The sequence below is a fragment of the Mobula hypostoma genome, chromosome 18, assembly GCF_963921235.1.
Source record: "Mobula hypostoma chromosome 18, sMobHyp1.1, whole genome shotgun sequence".
In the NCBI taxonomy this organism is placed as follows: Eukaryota; Metazoa; Chordata; class Chondrichthyes; order Myliobatiformes; family Myliobatidae; genus Mobula; species Mobula hypostoma.
In genome coordinates this window covers 61,747,894-61,768,387 of record NC_086114.1, presented here as the reverse complement: position 1 = coordinate 61,768,387, position 20,494 = coordinate 61,747,894, and the positions used below count along the sequence as shown (strand labels likewise).

Sequence of the window (20,494 nt, the reverse complement as noted above, 5' to 3'; positions counted from 1 at the left end):
AATGGTCATGTCCTGTGCAGCAAAACTCTTAATGTTACGTGTTGGCTCACAATCAGTTCTTACCTGTGTTCCAACTGGTTTGTCAAATTTCCTCGTTTCTTCTGTAGAAAGTTTTGCTTCTGGGTCACCCTTTCAGAACCAAGTAGGTGTAGACATGACCAAGATAATGAGGTTTTCAGCAGCAGTAAGTGCTGAATTTTGGTTATTCAATGTATGATTGCACAAGATTTTGGGAGTACATGTTAAAAACAGGCTTTTCTCTTATTTACAGTTTTAACTGTTTACAAACCAGTGAGGTATTTCTGTAGCTCTTGTATAATTTAAACATGTTTTATGTTTAACAGAGCTTCTTTGACACCTTCCAAGCAGCAGAGGTTGCATTAGGTGCAGCTACAGTGCAAGCTGCAGAAAAAGCAGCCTCCAGTGTTAAGGATTTTGCTCAGAAGAGTTTCCGACTGGCAATGGACATTAATTTGAAAGCCCCAGTTATTATTATTCCTGAGTCCTCAGTTTCTCTCAATGCTTTGGTGGCAGATTTGGGTTTGATAACAGTACGGAATAAATTCACCTTGATTTCTGCAGAAGAGTGTACTCTGCCTCCTGTTGTGGACATCATGGAGGTTGAGCTAACACAGTTGAAGCTTTCAAGGTACAATAAGTTTTGAATTGTTGATATTGTGGTTGTAATCTAACTTGCAAGGAAATCAGAATCAGGTTTATTATCACTGTCCTATGTGATTTTTTTTAATATGGCAGCTGTTCAGCACAATGACATAAAATTACTCTAAATTACAAAATGAATAGTGCAAAAAATAATGAGGTAGTGTTCATGGCTTCATGGACTGTATACAAATATGATGATGGAGTGGAAAAAGCTGTTTCTGATTCATTGAGTGCAGGTCCCTAGGATTTCTGAATTAATTACTTTCCCATTAATTCATGGCTTCTGTCATTCTTGTGAAGTTCCTGTGAATTCGAACTTCCTAACCTGCTCCTTCCCTTTATTACTTTTCATTGTTCCTTGTCATACTTCCTGGGCTTATTTGGTAGAAATGTCTGAACACAATTAATCTAATGGTGGTTGAACTTTGTGGGTCAAATTGGCCTGTTTCAGTGCTGTATATCTATATATGTAATCCTATCCATGTAAGAATCAACGAAGGTGAGGAGTTTCAATCATTGGTGATGTACTTAAAAATTAAAAACCGAACTTTGTCTGCTTTTCCAACAATATTGAACAAGTGCAACACTATTACATAGAAACATAGAAAACCTACAGCACAATACAGGCCCTTTGGCCCACAGAGTTGTGCCGAACATGTCCCTACCTTAGAAATTACTAGGCTTGCCTATAGCCCTCTGTTTTACTAAGCTCCATGTATCTATCTAAAAGTCTCTTAAAAGACCCTATCATATCCACCTCCACCACTATTGCCGGCAGTCCATTCCACACATTCACCACTCTCTGAGTAAAAAACCTACCCTGACATCTCCTCTGTACCTACTCCCCAGCACCTCTTGTGTCCTCTTGTGGCAACCATTTCAGCCCTGGGAAAAAGCCTCTGACTATTGACATGATCAATGCCTCTCATGATCTTATACACCTCTATCGTCACCTCTCATTCTCCGTTGCTCCAAGGAGTAAAGGCCGAGTTCACTCAACCTATTCTCATAAGGCGTGCTCCCCAATCCAGGCAACATCCTGATAAATCTCCTCTGCGCCCTCTCCATGGCTTCCACAACCTTCCTGTAGTGAGGCGACCAGAACTGAGCACAGTACTCCCAAGTGTGGTCTGACCGGGGTCCTATATAGCTGCAACATTACCTCTCAGCTCCTAAATTCAGTTCCACAATTGATAAAGGCCAATACATCGTACGCCTTCTTAACCACAGAGTCAACCTGCGCAGCTGCTTTGAGTGTCCTATGGACTCGGACCCCAAGATCCCTCTGATCCTCCACACTGCCAAGAGTCTTACCATTAATACTATATTCTGCCATCATATTTGACCTACCAAAATGAACCACTTCACACTTATCTGGGTTGAACTTCATTTGCCGCTTTGCAGCTCAGTTTTGCATCCTATCAATGTCCCGCTGTAACCTCTGACAGCCCTCCACACTATCTACAACACCTCCAACCTTTGTGTCATTAGCAAACTTACTAACCTATCCCTCCACTTCCTCATCCAGGTCATTTATAAAAATCACGAAGAGTAAGGGTCCCAGAACAGATCTCTGAGGCACTCCACTGGTGACCAACCTCCTTGCAGAATATGACCCATCTACAACCACTCTTTGCCTTCTGTGGGCAAGCCAGTTCTGGATCCACAAAGCAATGTCCCCTTGGATTCCATGCCTCCTTACTTTCTCAATAAGCCTTGCATGGGGTACCTTATCAAATGCCATGCTGAAATCCATATACACTACATCTACTGCTCTTCCTTCATCAATGTGTTTAGTCACATCCTCAAAAAATTAAATCAGGCTCATAAGGGATGACCTGCCCTTGACAAAGCCATGCTGACTACTGCTAATCATATTATACCTCTTCAAATGCTCATAAATCCTGTCTCTCAGGATCTTCTCCATCAGCTTACCAACCACTGAGGTAAGACTCACTGGTTTATAATTTCCTGGGCTACCTCTACTCCCTTTCTCGAATAAAGGAACAACATCCGCAACCCTCCAATCCTCTGGAACCTCTCCCTTCTCCATTGATGATGCAAAGGTCATCGCCAGAGGCTCAGCAATCTCCTCCCTCACCTCCCACAGTAGCCTGGGGTACATCTCATCCGGTCTTGGCGACTTATCCAACTTGATGCTTTCCAAGAGCTCCAGCACATCCTGTTTCTTAATATCTACATGCTCAAGCTTTTCAGACTGCTGCAAGTCATCACTACAATCACCAAGATCCTTTTCCATAGTGAATACTGAAGTAAAGTATTCATTAAGTAGCTCTGCTATTTCCTCCGGTTCCATACACACTTTCCCACTGTCACACTTGATAGGTCCTATTCTTTCACGTCTTATCCTGTTACCCTTCACATACTTGTATAATGCCTTGGGGTTTTCCTTAATCCTGTCCGCCAAGGCCTTCTCACGGCCCCTTCTGGCTCACCTAATTTCCTTCTTGAGCTCCTTCCTATTAGCCTTATAATCTTCTAGATCTAGATCTCTAACATTACCTAGCTCTCTGAACCTTTTGTAAACTTTTCTTCTTGACTAGATTTATTACAGCGTTTGTACACCATGGTTCCTGTACCCTACATAATTTCCCTGTCCTACCTATGCAGAACTCCACACAAATAACCCCTGAAAGTTTGCCACATTTTTTCCGTTCTTTTCCCTGAGAACATCTATTTCCAATTTAAACCTCCAATTTCCTGCCTGATAGCCTCATAATTCCCCTTACTCCAATTAAACGCTTTTCTAACTTGTCTGTTCCTATCTCTCTCCAGTGCTATTGTAAAGGTGATAGAATTATGATCACTATCTCCAAAATGCTCTCCCACTGAGAGACCTGACACCTGACCAGTTTCAATTCCCAATACCAAATCAAGTACAGCCTCTCCTCTTGTAGGCTTATCTATATACTATTAGGACAAGTGTTTTCCTTCAATGGTACCCCTTCCACAATCAGCACTAATAAACTTTTTTTTAACTGTACTAGCATGAAGAGAAAAATTGGCTGACTGGCAGAAGGCAAAGAGGGAGAATAAGGGAGGTTTTTTTTTCTCTTTTTGCCTGCTGGTGACCAGTGCTGTTCCACAGGGATCAGTGTTAGGTTTGTTACTTTTCACATTACATGCTAATGATCTGCATGACAGAATTGATGGCTTTGTGGCCATGTTTGTGGATGGTTTACGGATAGGTGAAGGAGCAGGTCATATGGAGAAGGGATTGGACAGATTAGGAGAATGGGCAAAGAAGTGGCAAATAGAATGTAGTGCAGGGAAGTATATGGTCATGCAATTTAATAGAAGGTAGAAAGACATAGACTATTTTCTAAACAGGGTGCAAATTCAAAAATGGGAGGTGCAAAGGGATTTGGGAGTCCACCTGCAGAATTCCCTACAGGTTAATTTGCAGGTTGAGTTCATAATAAGTAACAGAAATGCAAAGCTAGCATTCATTTCAAGAGGACAAGAACATAAAAACAAGGATGTAATGCTGACCACATGTAAAGTATTGTTAGCTCTTTTGGACCCCATATCTAAGAAAGGATGTGTAGTTATTCAAGAGTGTCCAGAGGAGGTTTGTGAGAATGATCCCAGATGAAAGGATTAATGTGTGAGGAGCGTTTGATGGCCTTGGGCCAGTACTTATTGTAGTTTAGAAGAATGGGGGGGGGGGGCGGAATCTCATTGACACCTATCAAATACACTGCGCAGCAAAGATAGTGCTTTCTGAATACTTATGGGTGTATCTTATGGATTTTGGGCTGGTGATCATGAAATCACCAAGAAATTTCCCTATCATGCACCATTTGTTTAAAGTTACCTATATTTAAAAAAAAACCTGGTATCTTGTCTTTAACTTGCTCTCTATATTTCTTGTCATTCTCCGTTGAGGATGTTAAGGGTGAGCGGTGGAAAAGATTTTGATATGAGATTTAAATCATTCAATAAAACATTCAATAATGCTTTTGTGTACATGGGAGCAGAGTCTGGCATGAAGATGGGGTTTTACATAATTCATAAAGTTTTAACTGTCAGATATGGCACATACGCCACAGTAATTTGAAGGGAAAGCTGTGACTGTTTTTAAGTCTTGAATTGCATTGCGTAGCATTGGGGTTGCATTAACATAGGAGATAAAAGCAGCAATGGAAACTTGGCTCTGACAGCCTTCTCCCATATTCACTTCAGTCATGCCTGATCTTTTACCTCGGCATCATTTCCTTGCACTAACTCCCTCCATTTCCTGTCAGCCCTAAAATAAGCAATTGTTTTTTTCTCAAACCGATGCAGGTATATTGGAGGTACAAGAGATTATGAATGCAGATGCAAGTAAATATTATTTATCCTTTATGAAGAAAGATAGCTGCAGGTGTATAAGCATTCAGCTTTAAAAGCATGTGTAAGCATTCAGCGTTAAAAGCACAGATTATTCAAGGCACAATTTTTATATAAAAATGTTCAAAAGCACATAAAATTTCTTGATTTTAATGCAATATGCTGTATCTACATGTTTTTATTCATTTCCTGCAATGGTTTTCCGTTTTCTGTCACAGTTGGTGAGTGAATTTTGTTATCAATTCTGTTGCAGTTTCTTGATTTCTCTATTTTATTTCTGAATGACAGAACTATTCTCCAGAAAGACTCGAAACAGCCTGATCTTCAGATCTTGCAGCCTGTAAACTTGCTCCTGAAAATAAAACGAAACTTGGCTGTAGCATGGTATCAGCAAATCCCTGGCATAGAAATTAATGGAAATCTAAAAACTATGAGTGTGAGTATATTTTTCCAAGTCTCCAAATAAACAAGTGCAGTACATTTTTTTAACACACACACACACACACACACACACACACTTACAGTGATTCTGGATATGAATACCAACAAATTTATATTGAGAATAGAAATAAAGAAGACCAAAAGGAGAACCATTACCTGATTATGATGCTGAAGCATAAATGGAGCTGTGTAACACTACCTTGTGGAGAAGGTTGGTTGATTCTAATCTTGAGATCAGCACCAATGATTTGCATGTGAAGAACAGAAGAGACAGGAGCAGTAGTAGGCCCTCTATGCCTACTTCACCAATCAATAGTGTTCCATTATGGATTCAGCTCTACTTTACCACCTGATGTCAGAACCCTTGATTCTCCAGGAGGATAAAATTTACATTGATCTTGAAAATACCCTTGACCATTAACACTGTTAAGCACTATCTGAATGTTTTGTTTCACTGTCTTGAACTTCAGTGAGTAAAGGTACACCCAGTTCTACCGTTTGTCATGCAGGAACTGTCTGGTAACTGCTGCTAGTGCATGGGAAATTTTCTCTTTATCTTCTAATTACTTACTGTACATAAATGTGAACTGTTCTGTGGATAAAAAGTGCTTTCTTATTTTTGTGTCTAGCTATATGGCTTCATTGGAAGAGCCTTAGAAGGAATCTTCCCAGCGTACTGCCCTGATCAATATTGTGATGCCTCTCTTTTTTTACCTTTCTCTCTATCACATTTGAAATTTCTGTATGGTGGAACATTGGGTTGCCAGTCCCCTCCTTCATTCAACCTCATTTCCGTAGTTTGTAAATAGCAGTAAGGCCCTGGTACTTTACTTGTCACAGTTTGCCAATTGGGAGATAACCTACTTATCCAGTCTCTGATGGGCCAATACTCTAATGATGCTATGATGTGAGCTTTTATAGCAGCTTTCATCTCTCATCTTCTCAAAAAAAAGGATAATAGAAGTGTAGAATGAATATGGCATACAAGGAGGTCATTTCACCGATTCCATGCTAGCTTTCTATCAGAGTAACTCCCTAGTTCCACGTCCTAGCCCGTTTTCATATTCTTGCTCATTTTTACTTTTCATATAATTATCCACTTTCCTTTTCGAGGCCACAATGGCACTTGCCACCAGCAAATCAGCAGATAATGCATTCCAGACTCTGTAAACATAAAGGTTTTTCTTCATCTGTCTTCTTGAAGATAATACTGAAAAAGGTTACAGAAGGTTAACAGGCAAAGGCAGCAAGGAAGGCCTGTTTTCTAAAGTTCTCTCATTCTAACCTTACTTGGATAAGTTATATTAGATAGATATCAATTCCTATACTAAAGTAGTTGTATTTAATTGTAAATAAATGATAGAGGTGTAAATGAAGTTTGCAGAATATGTTAGGAATGAAAAACACCACTTCTCCTCATTTGCCCTTTCGACTGCAGTTACTGATTAACAAGTATAATTAAAAGCTTTCAGTTGATAGAAAGTTAATGATGATAAGCATCCTCCCCAAAAAAGATGTAAAACAAGATTAAAAAGTTGATTCTTATGTGCCCTGACCACAGGTTGCAGTTAGTCAGGATGATCTGACGCTCTTGATGAAAATTCTGCTAGAAAACCTTGGAGAGGTTTCAGATGATCACCCTGCTGCAAAGGAAAGCTTGAACAAAATACCAGAGAAAAAAATTGTCTCTCCAACCATTCTCTCTGAAGGTACTTAATCATTTGAATCTAATATATTTAATAATCATTTTATAGCTTTTCTGTCTTGATTAACCTAAAGCAGGTTGACAAGTTGCTCTCTCAATTTTTAGTCAATCCATGTTGATCTCTATAGTACCGAGTATATCGCATTGCATCTGTTCAAATTCACATCTCATGCAACTGAATTCTTGACATTGGTTGTTCACCGTGAGAGTACACTGTAGGTTCTGTCTTCATTTTGTTGTACCTGAAACGGCTACACAGGCTGATGAGTGGTCATTTGAATAAAGTTGTGAAGAATGTATATAGCATGCTTGACTTCATAGGTATAGAATATAAAATTTGGAGCATTACATTATTACTTTACAGAACACTGGTTAGGCTAATGGAGACACAAGAAACAGCAGGTGCTTGTAAGACCACAAATGGCATAAAATATGTTCTAACAAGTTCCACAGAATTACACGATGCTGCAGAGGGTTATGCAGCTGGCTTCACCATGGGCACGACCTTCCTGCCATCAGGGACATCTTCAAGAGGCAGTGCCTCGAGGCAGCATTCGTCACTAAGAACCCTCACTGTCTAGGACATGCCCTCTTCTTATAGTGACTGTCGGGGAAGAAGGTACAGGAGCTGAAGACCCACACTCAACAGTTCCCTCTGATATCAGATTTCCGACAGTCCATGAACACTACCTAATTATTAATTATTTTTTGCATTTTGTTTATTTCTGTAATTATAGATTTTATGTCTTGCACTGTCCTGCTGCTGCAAAACAACAAATGTCATATGTTAGTGATGATACATCTGATCTGCTTCAAATTTTTTTCACCACAGAAAAGGAAGGATATGGTTTGCTGAAGAGTGCAGAGGAGATTCATCAGGATGATGCCTGGTTTGGAGGGCTTTAGTTAAAGAAAGAGGTTAGGTCTTGTTTTGCTTAGAGCAAAGGAAACAATAGCAGAATATAAGAATATAAGCAAAATATGAGTGGTATAGAGGGGTAGTCAAAATGCTTTTTCAATAGTACGGGTATTACAAATAGGAATACAAAGATTTAAGATGAGAAGGACACATTTTAAAGGGAATTGGAGGAGTAACTTTTGCACAGAAAATGGGTCATATCTGGAATGCACTATCGGTGGTTGAATCAAATACAATTACTATATTTAAGAGAGAGATAAATAGGCAAGGCATAGCGAATCTGGATCTAATTCAGGCAAATGGGATTAGGACAAAGGATTAGGAAATGGACAAAGAGATTGGCATGGACTTGGTAGGTCAGATCGTAAAACTCTGACTTTGTATCTCTTGGAAATACCAAGTTATTCAGTGTGGAGAAATACTGGACAGTATAGTAGATCTAATTACAAAGTATCTTGTAAAGCACACCTGGCCCTCTCGGCTGTGCTACCTGGCTCAACCCCCAATTCCCTCAGCCTGCACCACCGTCATCTCTCTGGAATCATCTCCCTGTCTTCTCTTGATCCCTTAACTGTTCACCTATGCTAATGGCAGTTAACCTTCTGGCACACACTTTGTATGTGAGGAGAAACCGGACCACTCGCCAGACACCCACAAAGTCATGGTGGCTACATTCAAAGTTGGCAGGACGAACCTAATGTTAAGATGGAACATTGGCAACAGCACTAACTTACACTATTGTGTCAGTTTAAGCATTACTTAACCTGAATTTTAATACAAGCTCTACAGTCCGCAGCCGGCTTTGTTAAGGTGGATTATGGGTCCTGTCCCTTCTTTAGGCTAAAGATGTTTGCTGCCTTTTCCTGGGTGTGATTCGTGACCAATTTCTAGCTGGTTCTGGTTCAATTGTCTTAGGTTGTTGTATGAATAGAGTATTATGCTGTTATAAAACACTTTCAAGAGTAGCATATGCTATAATTGTACTATAATTAACTGAAGCTGAATGTTTTGGCCATAATAAATGTAAAGTTAGATTAGTTTTGATACTTCTGATACAAAACTCTCATGTGCATTGTGCATTGTTATAATAGCTTCATTTCATAGTTTGTATTTTGTGTGCAGCCAGCCCACAAGGGAATACAGATGATGTGTGCCGTGCAGAATTAGAGGTTAAACCCGATCCATTTGAGACATTGAAGTTTGACTTCAAGTTTGAAGCCCTTTCGATTGTGTTATACACAGAAGATCTCAAACAGGTATGCTTATTTTTTTGAGAGTTGAAACTTTTTTTTATAGTTCCCAAATTTACCAAATTGTCCAAGCAAGAATTTATTTCTACAGGGCTAGTAATGGTGTTTTGAAATGAGATAAGGAAGATTGGAAGGGTGTCTCATTAATTGCTTCCACATTTTTCTGAGCTAGCTTAGTCATTCTTGGCATTCAGCTAATCTGTGCATTCGGCTCATCCCTGCTCAATACAATTGTACTTATCTTGATCCAACTGTTTCATTTTTACTGAAGATGCCTTGGCAGCAGAAACATTTACTGTGGATGGAATGTTTTTTTTGACTACCTTCATGCCTTGAGCCAGATAATGACACTTAGACATCAAAAGACCACTTAGATGATCATATTTTGCAAGGATTCTTGGACCCACTGCAAACATTGTGAACTAAGTTATTCAGCTCCTGAATGTTGTTGTTATTTTTGTCTCTAGTGCTCTGTAGGTTTCTTTAGTAACATCAGGAAACACTCAGATCTCTGTACTACTTAGTTTATGTTGTTAAGAGCATTTATATTTATTTATTTATTGAGATGCAGCATGTAACAGGCCCTTCCAGCCCAGTGAGCCATGCTGCCCCGCAACCTACCTATTTAACCCCAGTTCAATCACAGGGCAGTTTACAATTAAACTACTAACTGGTACGTCTTTGGACTGTGGGAGGAAACCCACACATTCCACAAATAAACAAATAAACTCCTGACAGACAGCACCAGAATTGAACTCCGAACTCTGATGCCCTGAGCTGTAATAGCATTATGCTAACTGCTGTGCTACTGTGGTGCCCCTGAGATTAATCACACTTCATAAGAAGCGGTAATTTTTGCGGCCATAGCTTTGGTTCTCCCTCTAAATAATTCAACGGAAGTTTTTTTCAGGAATTACATCTAAATGTACTTTTGACTGTGTTTTAATTATCTATCCCATACCATCTTGTGTAATAGTTTTGATAGGCCTCTCTCCCCTCCAGAGTCCTGGTGTTCTCCTGGCACCTTTCTATCATTCTTGCCTTTGCCTATCCCACCCGTCTGCCGTTGTCGTCCTCAATCTTTAATTTTCCTATCCCTTTCCAGCACACTTTTCATTTCCTCTTATTTTCAGTGACATGTTCTCTATGTCCTTTGTCTGTGTAACACATTCAGCATTTCAATATCTCTTATTATGTCTATTACTTTTGTACAGCTTGCACCTTTGTGCAGATTGAGACTTGCAGTGTCACTGACATGTCAATATTTTGTTATAACGTTGTTGTACAGAGCTGGGTATGCTGAATTCTCAATGAGTTTGTGAATATCTTGCATGATATAGGCCACTGGATTGGTGAAACGCCTGGAAAGTTCACAGCTGGGTGAGTTCAGGCTGCATCTCACCACTGCCTCAGGAAAGATGATCTCAGATGGGACATTGACGTTTGTTGTAAAGTTTACAACATGTACACTGGATGATCTGAGACCGGGGATTGAGAAGGTTACACAGAGGTCAGAATTAGTTTTCTTGTTTATTCTCTAATCATGGCCCAGCTTTGTTATTTGCTGACTACTTGCCCATATCAGTACTTTGCTCCACTTATCTGAGTTCCTCTAACCTGAGAAGTGAGGTTAATTAATGACTAACCTGAACTCATTAGCTCTGTAAATGGTGGTTTATGTGTAATTACATGATGCAATAATGTTAATATACTTGAGTATGAAAGGCAAGGGGATGTCTTTATGGCTGAAATGGTTCAACATAAAATAAGCAATTTTTTAGCGCACATGTGCACAAAACTTTGAGCTTGCTGCCTTATTTTCAGACTGGACCAGAAGGTTGAGGAAATAACAAATAGGATAGACAAATGAGTATCTGTGGATGTTGTGTACTTGGATTTTCAGAAGGCCTTTGACAAGGTGCCACACATGAGGCTGCTTAGCAAGCTACAAGCCATGCTATTTAAAAAAAATCTAACATGGATAAAGCAGTGGCTGATTAGCAGGAGGCAAAGAGTGGGAATAAAGGGAGCTCTCTCTGGTTGGCTGTTGGTGACTAGTGGTGTTCCACAGGGGGTCAGTATTGGGACCGCTTCTTTTTAAGATGTGTCAATGATTTGAATGATGGAATTGATGGGTTTGTGACTAGCTCTATGGATGATACAAAGATAGGTGCAGGGGCAGGTAGTGCTGAGGAAGCAGGGGAATGGGCAAAGAATTGGCACATGAAATACAGTGTCAGGAAGTGTGTGGTCATGCACTTTGGTAGAAGGAATAAACACAATACCTATTTTTTAAACAGGGAGAAAATTTAAAAATCAGAGGTGCAAAAGGACTTGGAAGTCCTTGTGCAGGATTCCTTAAAAGTTAACTTGCAAGTTGAGTCAGTGCAACTCAAGTTGCAAGTGGGAAGGCAAATGCAATGTTACCATTCATTTCGAGAGGACTAGTATACAGAAGCAAGGATGTAATGCTGAGGCTTCATAAGGCACTGGTAAGGCTTCACTTAGAGTATTGTGAGCTGTTTTGGGCTCCTTATCTAAGAAAGGATGTGATGACATTGGAGAAGGTTCAGAGGAGGTTCACAAGAATGATTGCGGGAACGAAAGGATAGGAGGAGCGTTTGATGGCTGTGGAATTCTTGCTGGAATTTAGAAGAATGAGAGGGGATTCTATTGAAACCTACCGAATGTTGAAAGGCTAGATAGAGTGAATGTGAAGAGGATGTTTTCTGTGGCGGCAGAATCTAGGACTGAGGGCACAGCCTCAGATTAGAGGGGCGACAATTTAGAATGGAGATGAGGAGGATTTTGTTTTTATAGTCAGAGGGTGGTGAATCTCTAGAATTCAATGCCACAGCTGGCTGTGGAGACCAGGTCATTGGGTATATTTAACATTGAGATTGATAGGATCTTGATTAGTCATGGTGTGAAAGGTTTCGAGGAGAAGGCAGGAGAATGGGGTTGAAAGGGAAAATGGGTCAGCTATGATCATATGTGGAGGAGACACTATGGGCCAAACGGCTTAATTCTGCTCCTATGTCTTAAGATCCAAGACTGAGTCAAAATTATTGACAGTACTTGCACATAATTTGATCATGACTGCGAGGTTCAGGGATTGTTCAAGCTTTGAAACCTAAAGGGGGTTTAATTCAAAGGGTTGAGGTCTATTTTAGCGTTTATTAATTTCGGCCTCTGTCTGAGTCAAACAAATTCCTCCTCCACATAGGTATCCAGTTCCTCCAGCCTCCCTGAGGATTCTTTCATGAACTGATTTCCTCCATAATCACAGAGAAACATGGAGGAAGGCGTCCTTGCTTTGCATGCTGTTCATTGACTTAATATATGCTAGACTTTCTGAAGGGCGTGTTTCTAGTCTACGAGTTGCATTAAGCCATGATTTGGCAATCATTGATTGTTATTCCCACCTACAATCATAAATGCCTTTGGTCTTGAATATATTGTTATATGTGTGTGAGGCATCTATTAATGTCTTACTGTGATTTGAAATGTTTACAAATTATTGGAATGTTCCTTGCAGAATGATTGAAAAAAAGCAAGGTTCTGAGGAAAAGGTTATGATCGAGTTGCAGTACAGTCAGCAGAAGGATGAGATCTCGATCGTCACTGTACTGGAACATCTGTATGTCTGTGCCAGTGTGGAGTTCCTGTTGGATGTAGCGGATTTCTTCATCAAGGCTGTTCCTGATAAGAAAACTGATAAATCTGTCCAACTATATCCAAAACAGAGTGGAAAGGCTCCTTCCAGCAGTGGTTAGTATAACTTTCTTCATTTATGAAGTACAAATAATTTTACCCAATCAGAATAAATTTCTGAAAACATAGCATATTGGAGAGCTGGCCTTCTGAATTGTATGTTTAAAGGGAAAAGTAGTAAAAATTATTGGTAGCCTATTTCTTAGCATTCAATCCTTTTGGGGAATTAATCTTACACAACTTTGTTATAGAAGTTGTGTTGAGTAATTAATAAAGGAGCCTTTGTTTTTGAGGCAGAGAAGGAAGCCAGATGTATGTGCATCATTATTAGTAACCATGAGCAGCATGATGTGTTTCTTTGAGTCCTAGAGTTATCTGTACTTGTAGCACAGAATGAAGATAGCTTGGCCTGTGATGTCCACACTAATCCTAAATTAATCCCATATTTTAGTTCCCACCATGCCGTTACTAAACCCCTCCAGACTTTACCAGTCATTGACTCTGACAGCAATGTGCAGCATTAGTTAACTTACCAACTTGCACTCGAGCATCTGGAGGAAACACATATGGTCACAAGGAGAACATGCAAACTCCACACAGACAGAACTAAAGGTCAGAATTGAATTTGGCTCTTTGGTACTGTAAGACTGTGGCTCAACCAGTTGCACCACACCTAAAAAAAAAGAGTATCTTCTCCAAGGAATTGGGTAGAGGTAAGTTTGGAACAGTTGAGATATAATGTTGGGGCAGAGTGGAAATAAGTTCCTCTCCACTTGGGGATTTAACTCAAGCATATTCTTTGTTGACATTATATCCAAATTAAACTTAAGGGTTGAAACGTCAGACTAAAATCTTGTTTATCAAATAGTATAATATCTCATCACTTCAAGTTGCTTATCATTGTAATCTCTCAGGAGTGTTATAAACTAGAGTGAATTGTGTGCAAATGATTTGAAGCTTAAATTTCCTTTGAAAGTCAGGTATCAAGTCTTTTGTACAAAAGATTTATTTTTCTTTGTTTACTCAGTAAGTGTGATACATGGAGCTAAATTTACAAAGGAAAATTGCAGTCAACACAATGAACATCATTGATCTAGGGAAACATTGCAAATTGTTCTTGTGCACCCATTTGGGTTCTTTCATTGTTTGCAATGAGTCTTAACATTTATTATTCTGTTCCAGCTATGGACACTTCAGAACAAAGAATCAATGTGAAAGCAATGGTGATGAATCCTGAAGTTGTGTTTGTGGCAAATCTATCAAAAGCTGATGCCCCTGCACTTGTTGCTTCTTTCCTGTGTGACTTCTCATTCATCCGTCAAAAGCAGTCTCGAAGGATGATTGCATTGGTCAGTGACTTAAAGGTTCTGGCATGCCCATTTCTTCAGGAAAAGAGAGGAACAAACATAACTACGGTACGAACAACTTCTTTCGGAAAAGACATATTTTGCTTGGAGTGCTGTGTGTATTTCTGGTCACAATATGGAAGGAAACATGTATTTGTTCTGCAGAGGGTTCAGAGATGTTGGCTGGATTGGAGGGCTTTAGTTATAGGGTGAGAATGGATTGTCCGAGGTTGTTTCTCCTGGAATGATAGAGGCTGAGGGCTGACTTTAAGAATTTATATAAAGTTAAGAGGTGTTGATGCTTAAAAGCTTTTGCCTATCAGGGATGACAGGTAGAATGTGGGCAAACAGAATTAGTGTTGGTGGCCAAAGGGCCAATCTATGACACTTGCTGATCTGTAGTTATAATGGAATGGAGTATTTGCATACTGATTGCAACATTAGCTTTAGCATCCATTGATGGTTGTGCTTGTGACTTGTTAGGTTAGACCTTACAAGAAGAATTTACTGCATTTGTCTGTCCCTTAGACCTGCCCTCTTGTGACCATGAAACAAACTTTGTTACTTGAGTCTGTGCTCTGCAGGAAAGATGTACAGGACTGCTTGTCAGAGCCATTTAGGATATCATAAAGAGACTTAGCAACATCCTTTTAGTAATATATTTGGGTGAACTGGTACAGGATTTGACAGTGCAAAGAAAGAAGTTTTGTTGGAGAGCCCAAAACAAGGGGCTACAATTATGAATATCTCTAGCAAATCCATTAACGCTTTCAGGAGAAACTCCTTTACCCAGAGTGGTTACCAGATGCACATGGAGTGGTTGAGATGGCGAATGGCATACTTTACAGTTGAAAAATATGTAGAAGCAGAAATAAACCATTTAACCCCTGTGTCTCCTCCACTGTTCATTAAAATGATGGTTGATCTTTTTACCTCATACTATTTTTCTGTATTCCATATCTCTAGATTCCCTTCTGTCTTGAAAGCATTCAGTACTGAGCCTTCTTTGCAGATTGAGATAGAGAATTCCAAAATCTAATTGTCCTTTGGATGGAAAAAATATCACCTTGTGTTAGTGTTGAATGGCTTAGCCGCTTCATTTTTAGCTTGTAACCCCTGTTCCAGACATCTTGGCCAGGATAAGCCTGCACCTGCCCTGTCAAACCCATTAAGAATTTTGTACATTTCAAAGTGATTGTTTCCCATTTTTTCCAAGAGTGTAAGGATATTATCTCAGTGTATTCTCTCTTCATGACAAACCTGCCATCTCAGAAACAAGATGAATGCTTTCTTCAGGATTGAGGATGTCTTGCTTTTATTTTGGTTCTTTGTGGGATCTACAGATTCAGGGAAAGATTAGATAGCAGCTACTTGTCACAGAAGGTAAATGGACGAGTAGAATGAGAAGTGGTGCTTCTAGTTTTTTTTTTGGGATTGCAAATGCTCTTTAAAAGAGCCAGAGTTCACCTTCCATAATGCTGCCCCTCCATTTTGATTGTCCAAGGTTAGGTGTTCCTACAAGTTAGTGAGATCGTTAATTTTTTTTTCAGGGAGGTTTAGATAACATCCTTGGAAACATTTTTCCCCAACTTCTTGGTAATCTATTGCTGTAACAGTACTCCAGAATGTAGTGTCAGGCATAGAAACATAGAAAATAGGTGCAGGAGTAGGCCATTCGGCCCTTTGAGCCTGCACCGCCATTCAGTATGATCATGGCTGATCATCCAACTCAGTGTCAAGTGGACACTGTACTCCCTCTGTGGAGAGGGTTAAACATAATTCGAGAAACAAGCCAAAGACTGGCCTGCGAGTGGATGTTAACATTGGAGAACTTTACAGAGACAGCATTCGTCACACTTCTCTAATGCAGTGAGTTTTCAGTGTCTTCAACGAACACAAGGAATAGGAGTAAGTCATTTGGCCCCTTGAGCATGGTGGGACTAATATTCTGAGTTGTTTATATTTCAATGCAAGGAGTATTGTAGGAAAGGTCGATGAGCTTAGGGCATGGATCAGCATGTTGAATTATGACACTGTAGCCTTTAGTAAGACTTTGTTGTAAGAGGGGCAGAACTGGCAACTCAATGTTCTAAGGTTCCATTGTTTTAGACGTGATAGAGTGAGAGAGATTAAAGAGGGAGGGGTGGCATTACTAGACAGGGAAATGTAATGGCAGTGCTCAATCAGGACAGACTGGAGGGCTTGCCTAGTGTGACCTTATGGGTAGAAATGAAGAATAATAAAGGTATGACCATGATAATATTATAGACCACCAAACAGTCTGCAGGATGTAGAGGAGCAGATTTGTAGAGCGATTGCAGACTGTTGCAAGAAACGTAAGATTGTGATTGTTGGTCCTTTTAATTTCCCACATATTGGCTGGGATTCCCATACCGTAAAAGGACGGGATGGGATAGAGTTTGTCAAATGTGTTCAGGAAAGTTTCCTTAATCAGTACATAAAAATCCCAACTAGAGAGAGTGCAATAGGACACCTGTTAGGGAATGAGACAGGGCAGATGACAGAAGTTTGTGTAAGGGAACAGTTTGCATCCAGTGATCATAATGCCATTAGGTTCAAGGTAATTATGGTAGAGGATAGATCTGGTCCTGAGATTCCAAACTGGAGAAAGGCGAATTTTGATGGTATCAAGAAGGATCTGGCAAGTGTGGATTGGACAGGTTATTTTCTGGCAAATGTGCACTTAGTAAGTGGGAGGCCTTTAGAAGTGAAATTTTGTGAGTACGTGGTTTGTATATTCACATCAGAATAAAAGATAAGGATAATAAGTTTATGGAACCTTGGGTTTTGAGAGATATTGAGGACCTGGTGAACAAAAAGGAGGAGGAGCATAAGTAGGTATAGTCAGACAGGAACAAATGAGGTACTTGAGTATAGAAATGCAAGAGAACATGTAAGCAGGAAATCAGGAGGGCTAAAAGAAGACATGAGGTTGCTGCCTTTGACAAGGTGAAGGAGAATCCTATGGGCTTCTACCAATATATTAAGAGCAAAAGGATAGCAAGGGACAAATTGGTCCTCTGGAACATCAATATGGTAATTGATGTGTGGACCCCAAAGAGATGGGGGAGATCTTAAATGGATATTTTATACTTGTATTTACTTGGGAGACAACCACAGGGTCTTATAGATGTGAGGCAGTTCAGCAGCGAGGTCATGGACCCTATACAGATTAAGAGAAGAGGATGTGTTTGCTGTTTCAAGGCAAATTAGGGTGGATAAATCTCCAGGGCCTGACAAGGTGTTACTTCGGACCCTGTGGGAGGCTGGTGTATAAATTGCAGGGGCCCTTGCAGGGATATTTAAAATACCCTTAGGTTTTGGAGGATTTGAGGATAACTAATGTTGTTCCATTGTTTAACAGAGGCTGTAAGATTAAGCCTGGAAATTATAGGCCAGTGAGCCTGACATCAGTAGTGTGAATGTTATTGAGTTATTGGAAGGTATTCTAAAGGACTGGATATATCAAGTATTGGAGAGACAGAGACTGATTAGCTAGAGTCAGCATGGCTATGTGGTTGATAAGTCGGGTCTAAACAATCTTACATGAGTTTTATGAGGAAGTTACCTGGAAAATTGATGAAGGCAAGGCAGTGGATGTTGTCTTCATGGACCTTAGCAAGGTCCTTGGGGTTCTGCATGGGAAATTGGCCAAGAAAGTTCAGTCGCTTGGCATTCAAGATGGAGTAGTACATTGGATTAGACATTTGCTTCATGGAAGAAATTAGAGAGTGGTTGTAGATGCCTCTTTAACTGGAGACCTGTGACTGGTGGTGTGCCACAGCGGTCGGTGCTGGTCTGTTGTTGTTTGTCATCTACATCAGTGATCTGGATTGTAATGTGGAAAACTGGATCAGCAAATTTGCAGATGACACCAGGATTGAGGGTATGGTGGACAGCGAGGAAGACTATCAAAGCTTGCAGCAGGATCTGGAATAGCGGGTAAAATGGGTAGAAAAGTGGAAGATAGAATTTAATGCAAACTTGTATGGGGTGTTGTACTTTAGGAGGACCAATCTGGGTAGATCTTGCGCAGTGAGCAGTAGGGCACTGAGGGGTGCGGTAGAATGGAGGGTTCTGGGAATACAGATCCATAATTCCTTGATCGTGTCATCACAGGTAGATAGGGTGATAAAGAAGGCTTTGGCACATTGTCCTTCATAAATCGATGTATTGAGTACAGGAATTGGGATGTTATGTTGAAATGTCATAAGATGATAGTGAGGTCTAATTTGGAGTATTGTGTACAGTTTTGGTCACCTACCTACAGGAAAGATATAAATAAGATTGAAAGAATGCAGAGAAAATTTACAAGGATATTGCTGGGACTAGAGTACCTGAGTTAAAGGGAAAGGTTGACTAGATTAGGGCTTTATTCCCTAGAACGTAGGAGATTGAGAGGAGATTTGATAGTTGTATGCAAAATTGAGGGGAATATATAGGGTCAATGCAAGCAAGCTTTTTCCACTGAAGTTGGGTGAGACTACGACAAGAGGACATGAGTTAAGGGTAAAAGTGAAATGTTTAAGGGGAACATGAGAGGGAACTACTTCAATCAGATGGTGGTGTGTGGTGTCACAGCAACAACCTTCCCATCAATGTCAGTAACACCGAAGAGCTGATTGTGGACTTCAGAAAGAGTAGGACAAGAGAATATGAACCAATCCTCACAGAGGGATCAGAAGTGGAGAGAGTGAGCAATTTCAAGTTCCTGGGTGTCAAGATCTCTGGATCTAACCTGGTCCCAGCATATCGATGCAGCCGTAAAAAAAGCAATGCTTCATTTGGATTTTGAGGAGATTTGATTTCTCACTTAAAATACTCGAAAACATCTAGAGATGTACTGTGGAGAGCGTTCTGTCAGGCTGCACCACTGTCTGGTATGATGGGGGGTGGGGGAGCTGCACAGGATTGAAAGAAGCTACAGAAAGTTGTCAAACTCATCAGCTCCATCTTGGATACTGGCCTTCATAGTATTCAAGATGTCTTCAGGGAGCGGTGCCATTATTAAGGACCACTTCACACAGGGCCTATCCTCTTCTCATTGTTACAGTCAGGAAGGAGGTACAAAAGCCTGAAGTCACACATTCAGCGATTCAGAAACAGCTTCATGTCCTCTGCCATACGATTCCTAAATTCCTAAACCCATGACCACTAACTTACATTTTAAAAATTACTTGTTTTTGTATTTTTTTAAATTTAACTATTCAATATAATAGTTTATTTATTTTCTATAGTATCATGTATTGCATTGTACTGCTGCAATTTTCATAACACGTGCCGGTGACATTAAACCTGATTTTGATTCTGGTTCTTAGAGTTCAGACTGAGCTGCCAATGCAAGTAGTGGGTGTGGTGTCAATTTTAATATTTATGAGAGATTTGGATAGGTAAATGGATGGGAGGGGTATGGAGGGCTATGATTTGGGTGCAGGTCCATGAGATGAGACAGACTAATGGCACAGACTAAGGGGTGCAGGTCCGTGAGATGAGACAGACTAATGGCACAGAATAGGTGGTACAGGTCCATGAGATGAGACAGACTAATGGCACAGAATAGGGGGTCCGAAGGACCTGTTTCTGTATCACATTGTTCTATGACTAAATTACTGAAAAATATATGAAATGAAGCTGAACTTCACATCAAGTATTGGATTCACCCTCAAAACGTAATCTGTCTCCAAATTTTTTTCCTTATATCCACTATGTTCAAGAATATAACTAAGTTTGTTTTCTAAATGTGAGATACTTGAAGAAAAATTGATCATATTTGGCATTTGACATGGTGCAGTTGCAATACTGAGGAAATTTTTCTTGAAATTTTCCAGACTAAAATCCTGAGATTATTATCAGTAATGTTAATGGAGTAGTGGCAGGTGAATTGATGTACAGATTAGCAACAGTGACATTCATTGAAGAGTTGCTACAGTGTTCATTAGTTTTCAGATGTTTCCGCGGGTGGTTAAGAAGGTGTGTGGGCTTGCTTTAATCGGGGGAATTGAGCTCAACAGGTGCAAAGTAATGTTTCAGCTTTATAAAACTGGTGGCACATGGCCAAGTGGTTAGGACGTTGGACTTGCAA

At 40.1% G+C, this 20,494-nt stretch overlaps 1 protein-coding gene across 2 annotated transcripts in view; it reads left to right on the top strand.

The window, feature by feature from the left end:
• Positions 1–20,494, top strand: part of vps13c (vacuolar protein sorting 13 homolog C) — a 387,651-nt gene that overhangs the window by 186,969 nt on the left and 180,188 nt on the right. For both annotated transcript variants that reach the window (XM_063070973.1, XM_063070975.1), the window contains exons 44-50: positions 345–649; positions 5,305–5,452; positions 7,019–7,166; positions 9,204–9,337; positions 10,672–10,841; positions 12,870–13,102; positions 14,228–14,460. In XM_063070973.1, coding sequence (XP_062927043.1) covers positions 345–649; positions 5,305–5,452; positions 7,019–7,166; positions 9,204–9,337; positions 10,672–10,841; positions 12,870–13,102; positions 14,228–14,460 — 1,371 coding nt within the window. The remainder of the gene's footprint in view (positions 1–344; positions 650–5,304; positions 5,453–7,018; positions 7,167–9,203; positions 9,338–10,671; positions 10,842–12,869; positions 13,103–14,227; positions 14,461–20,494) is intronic.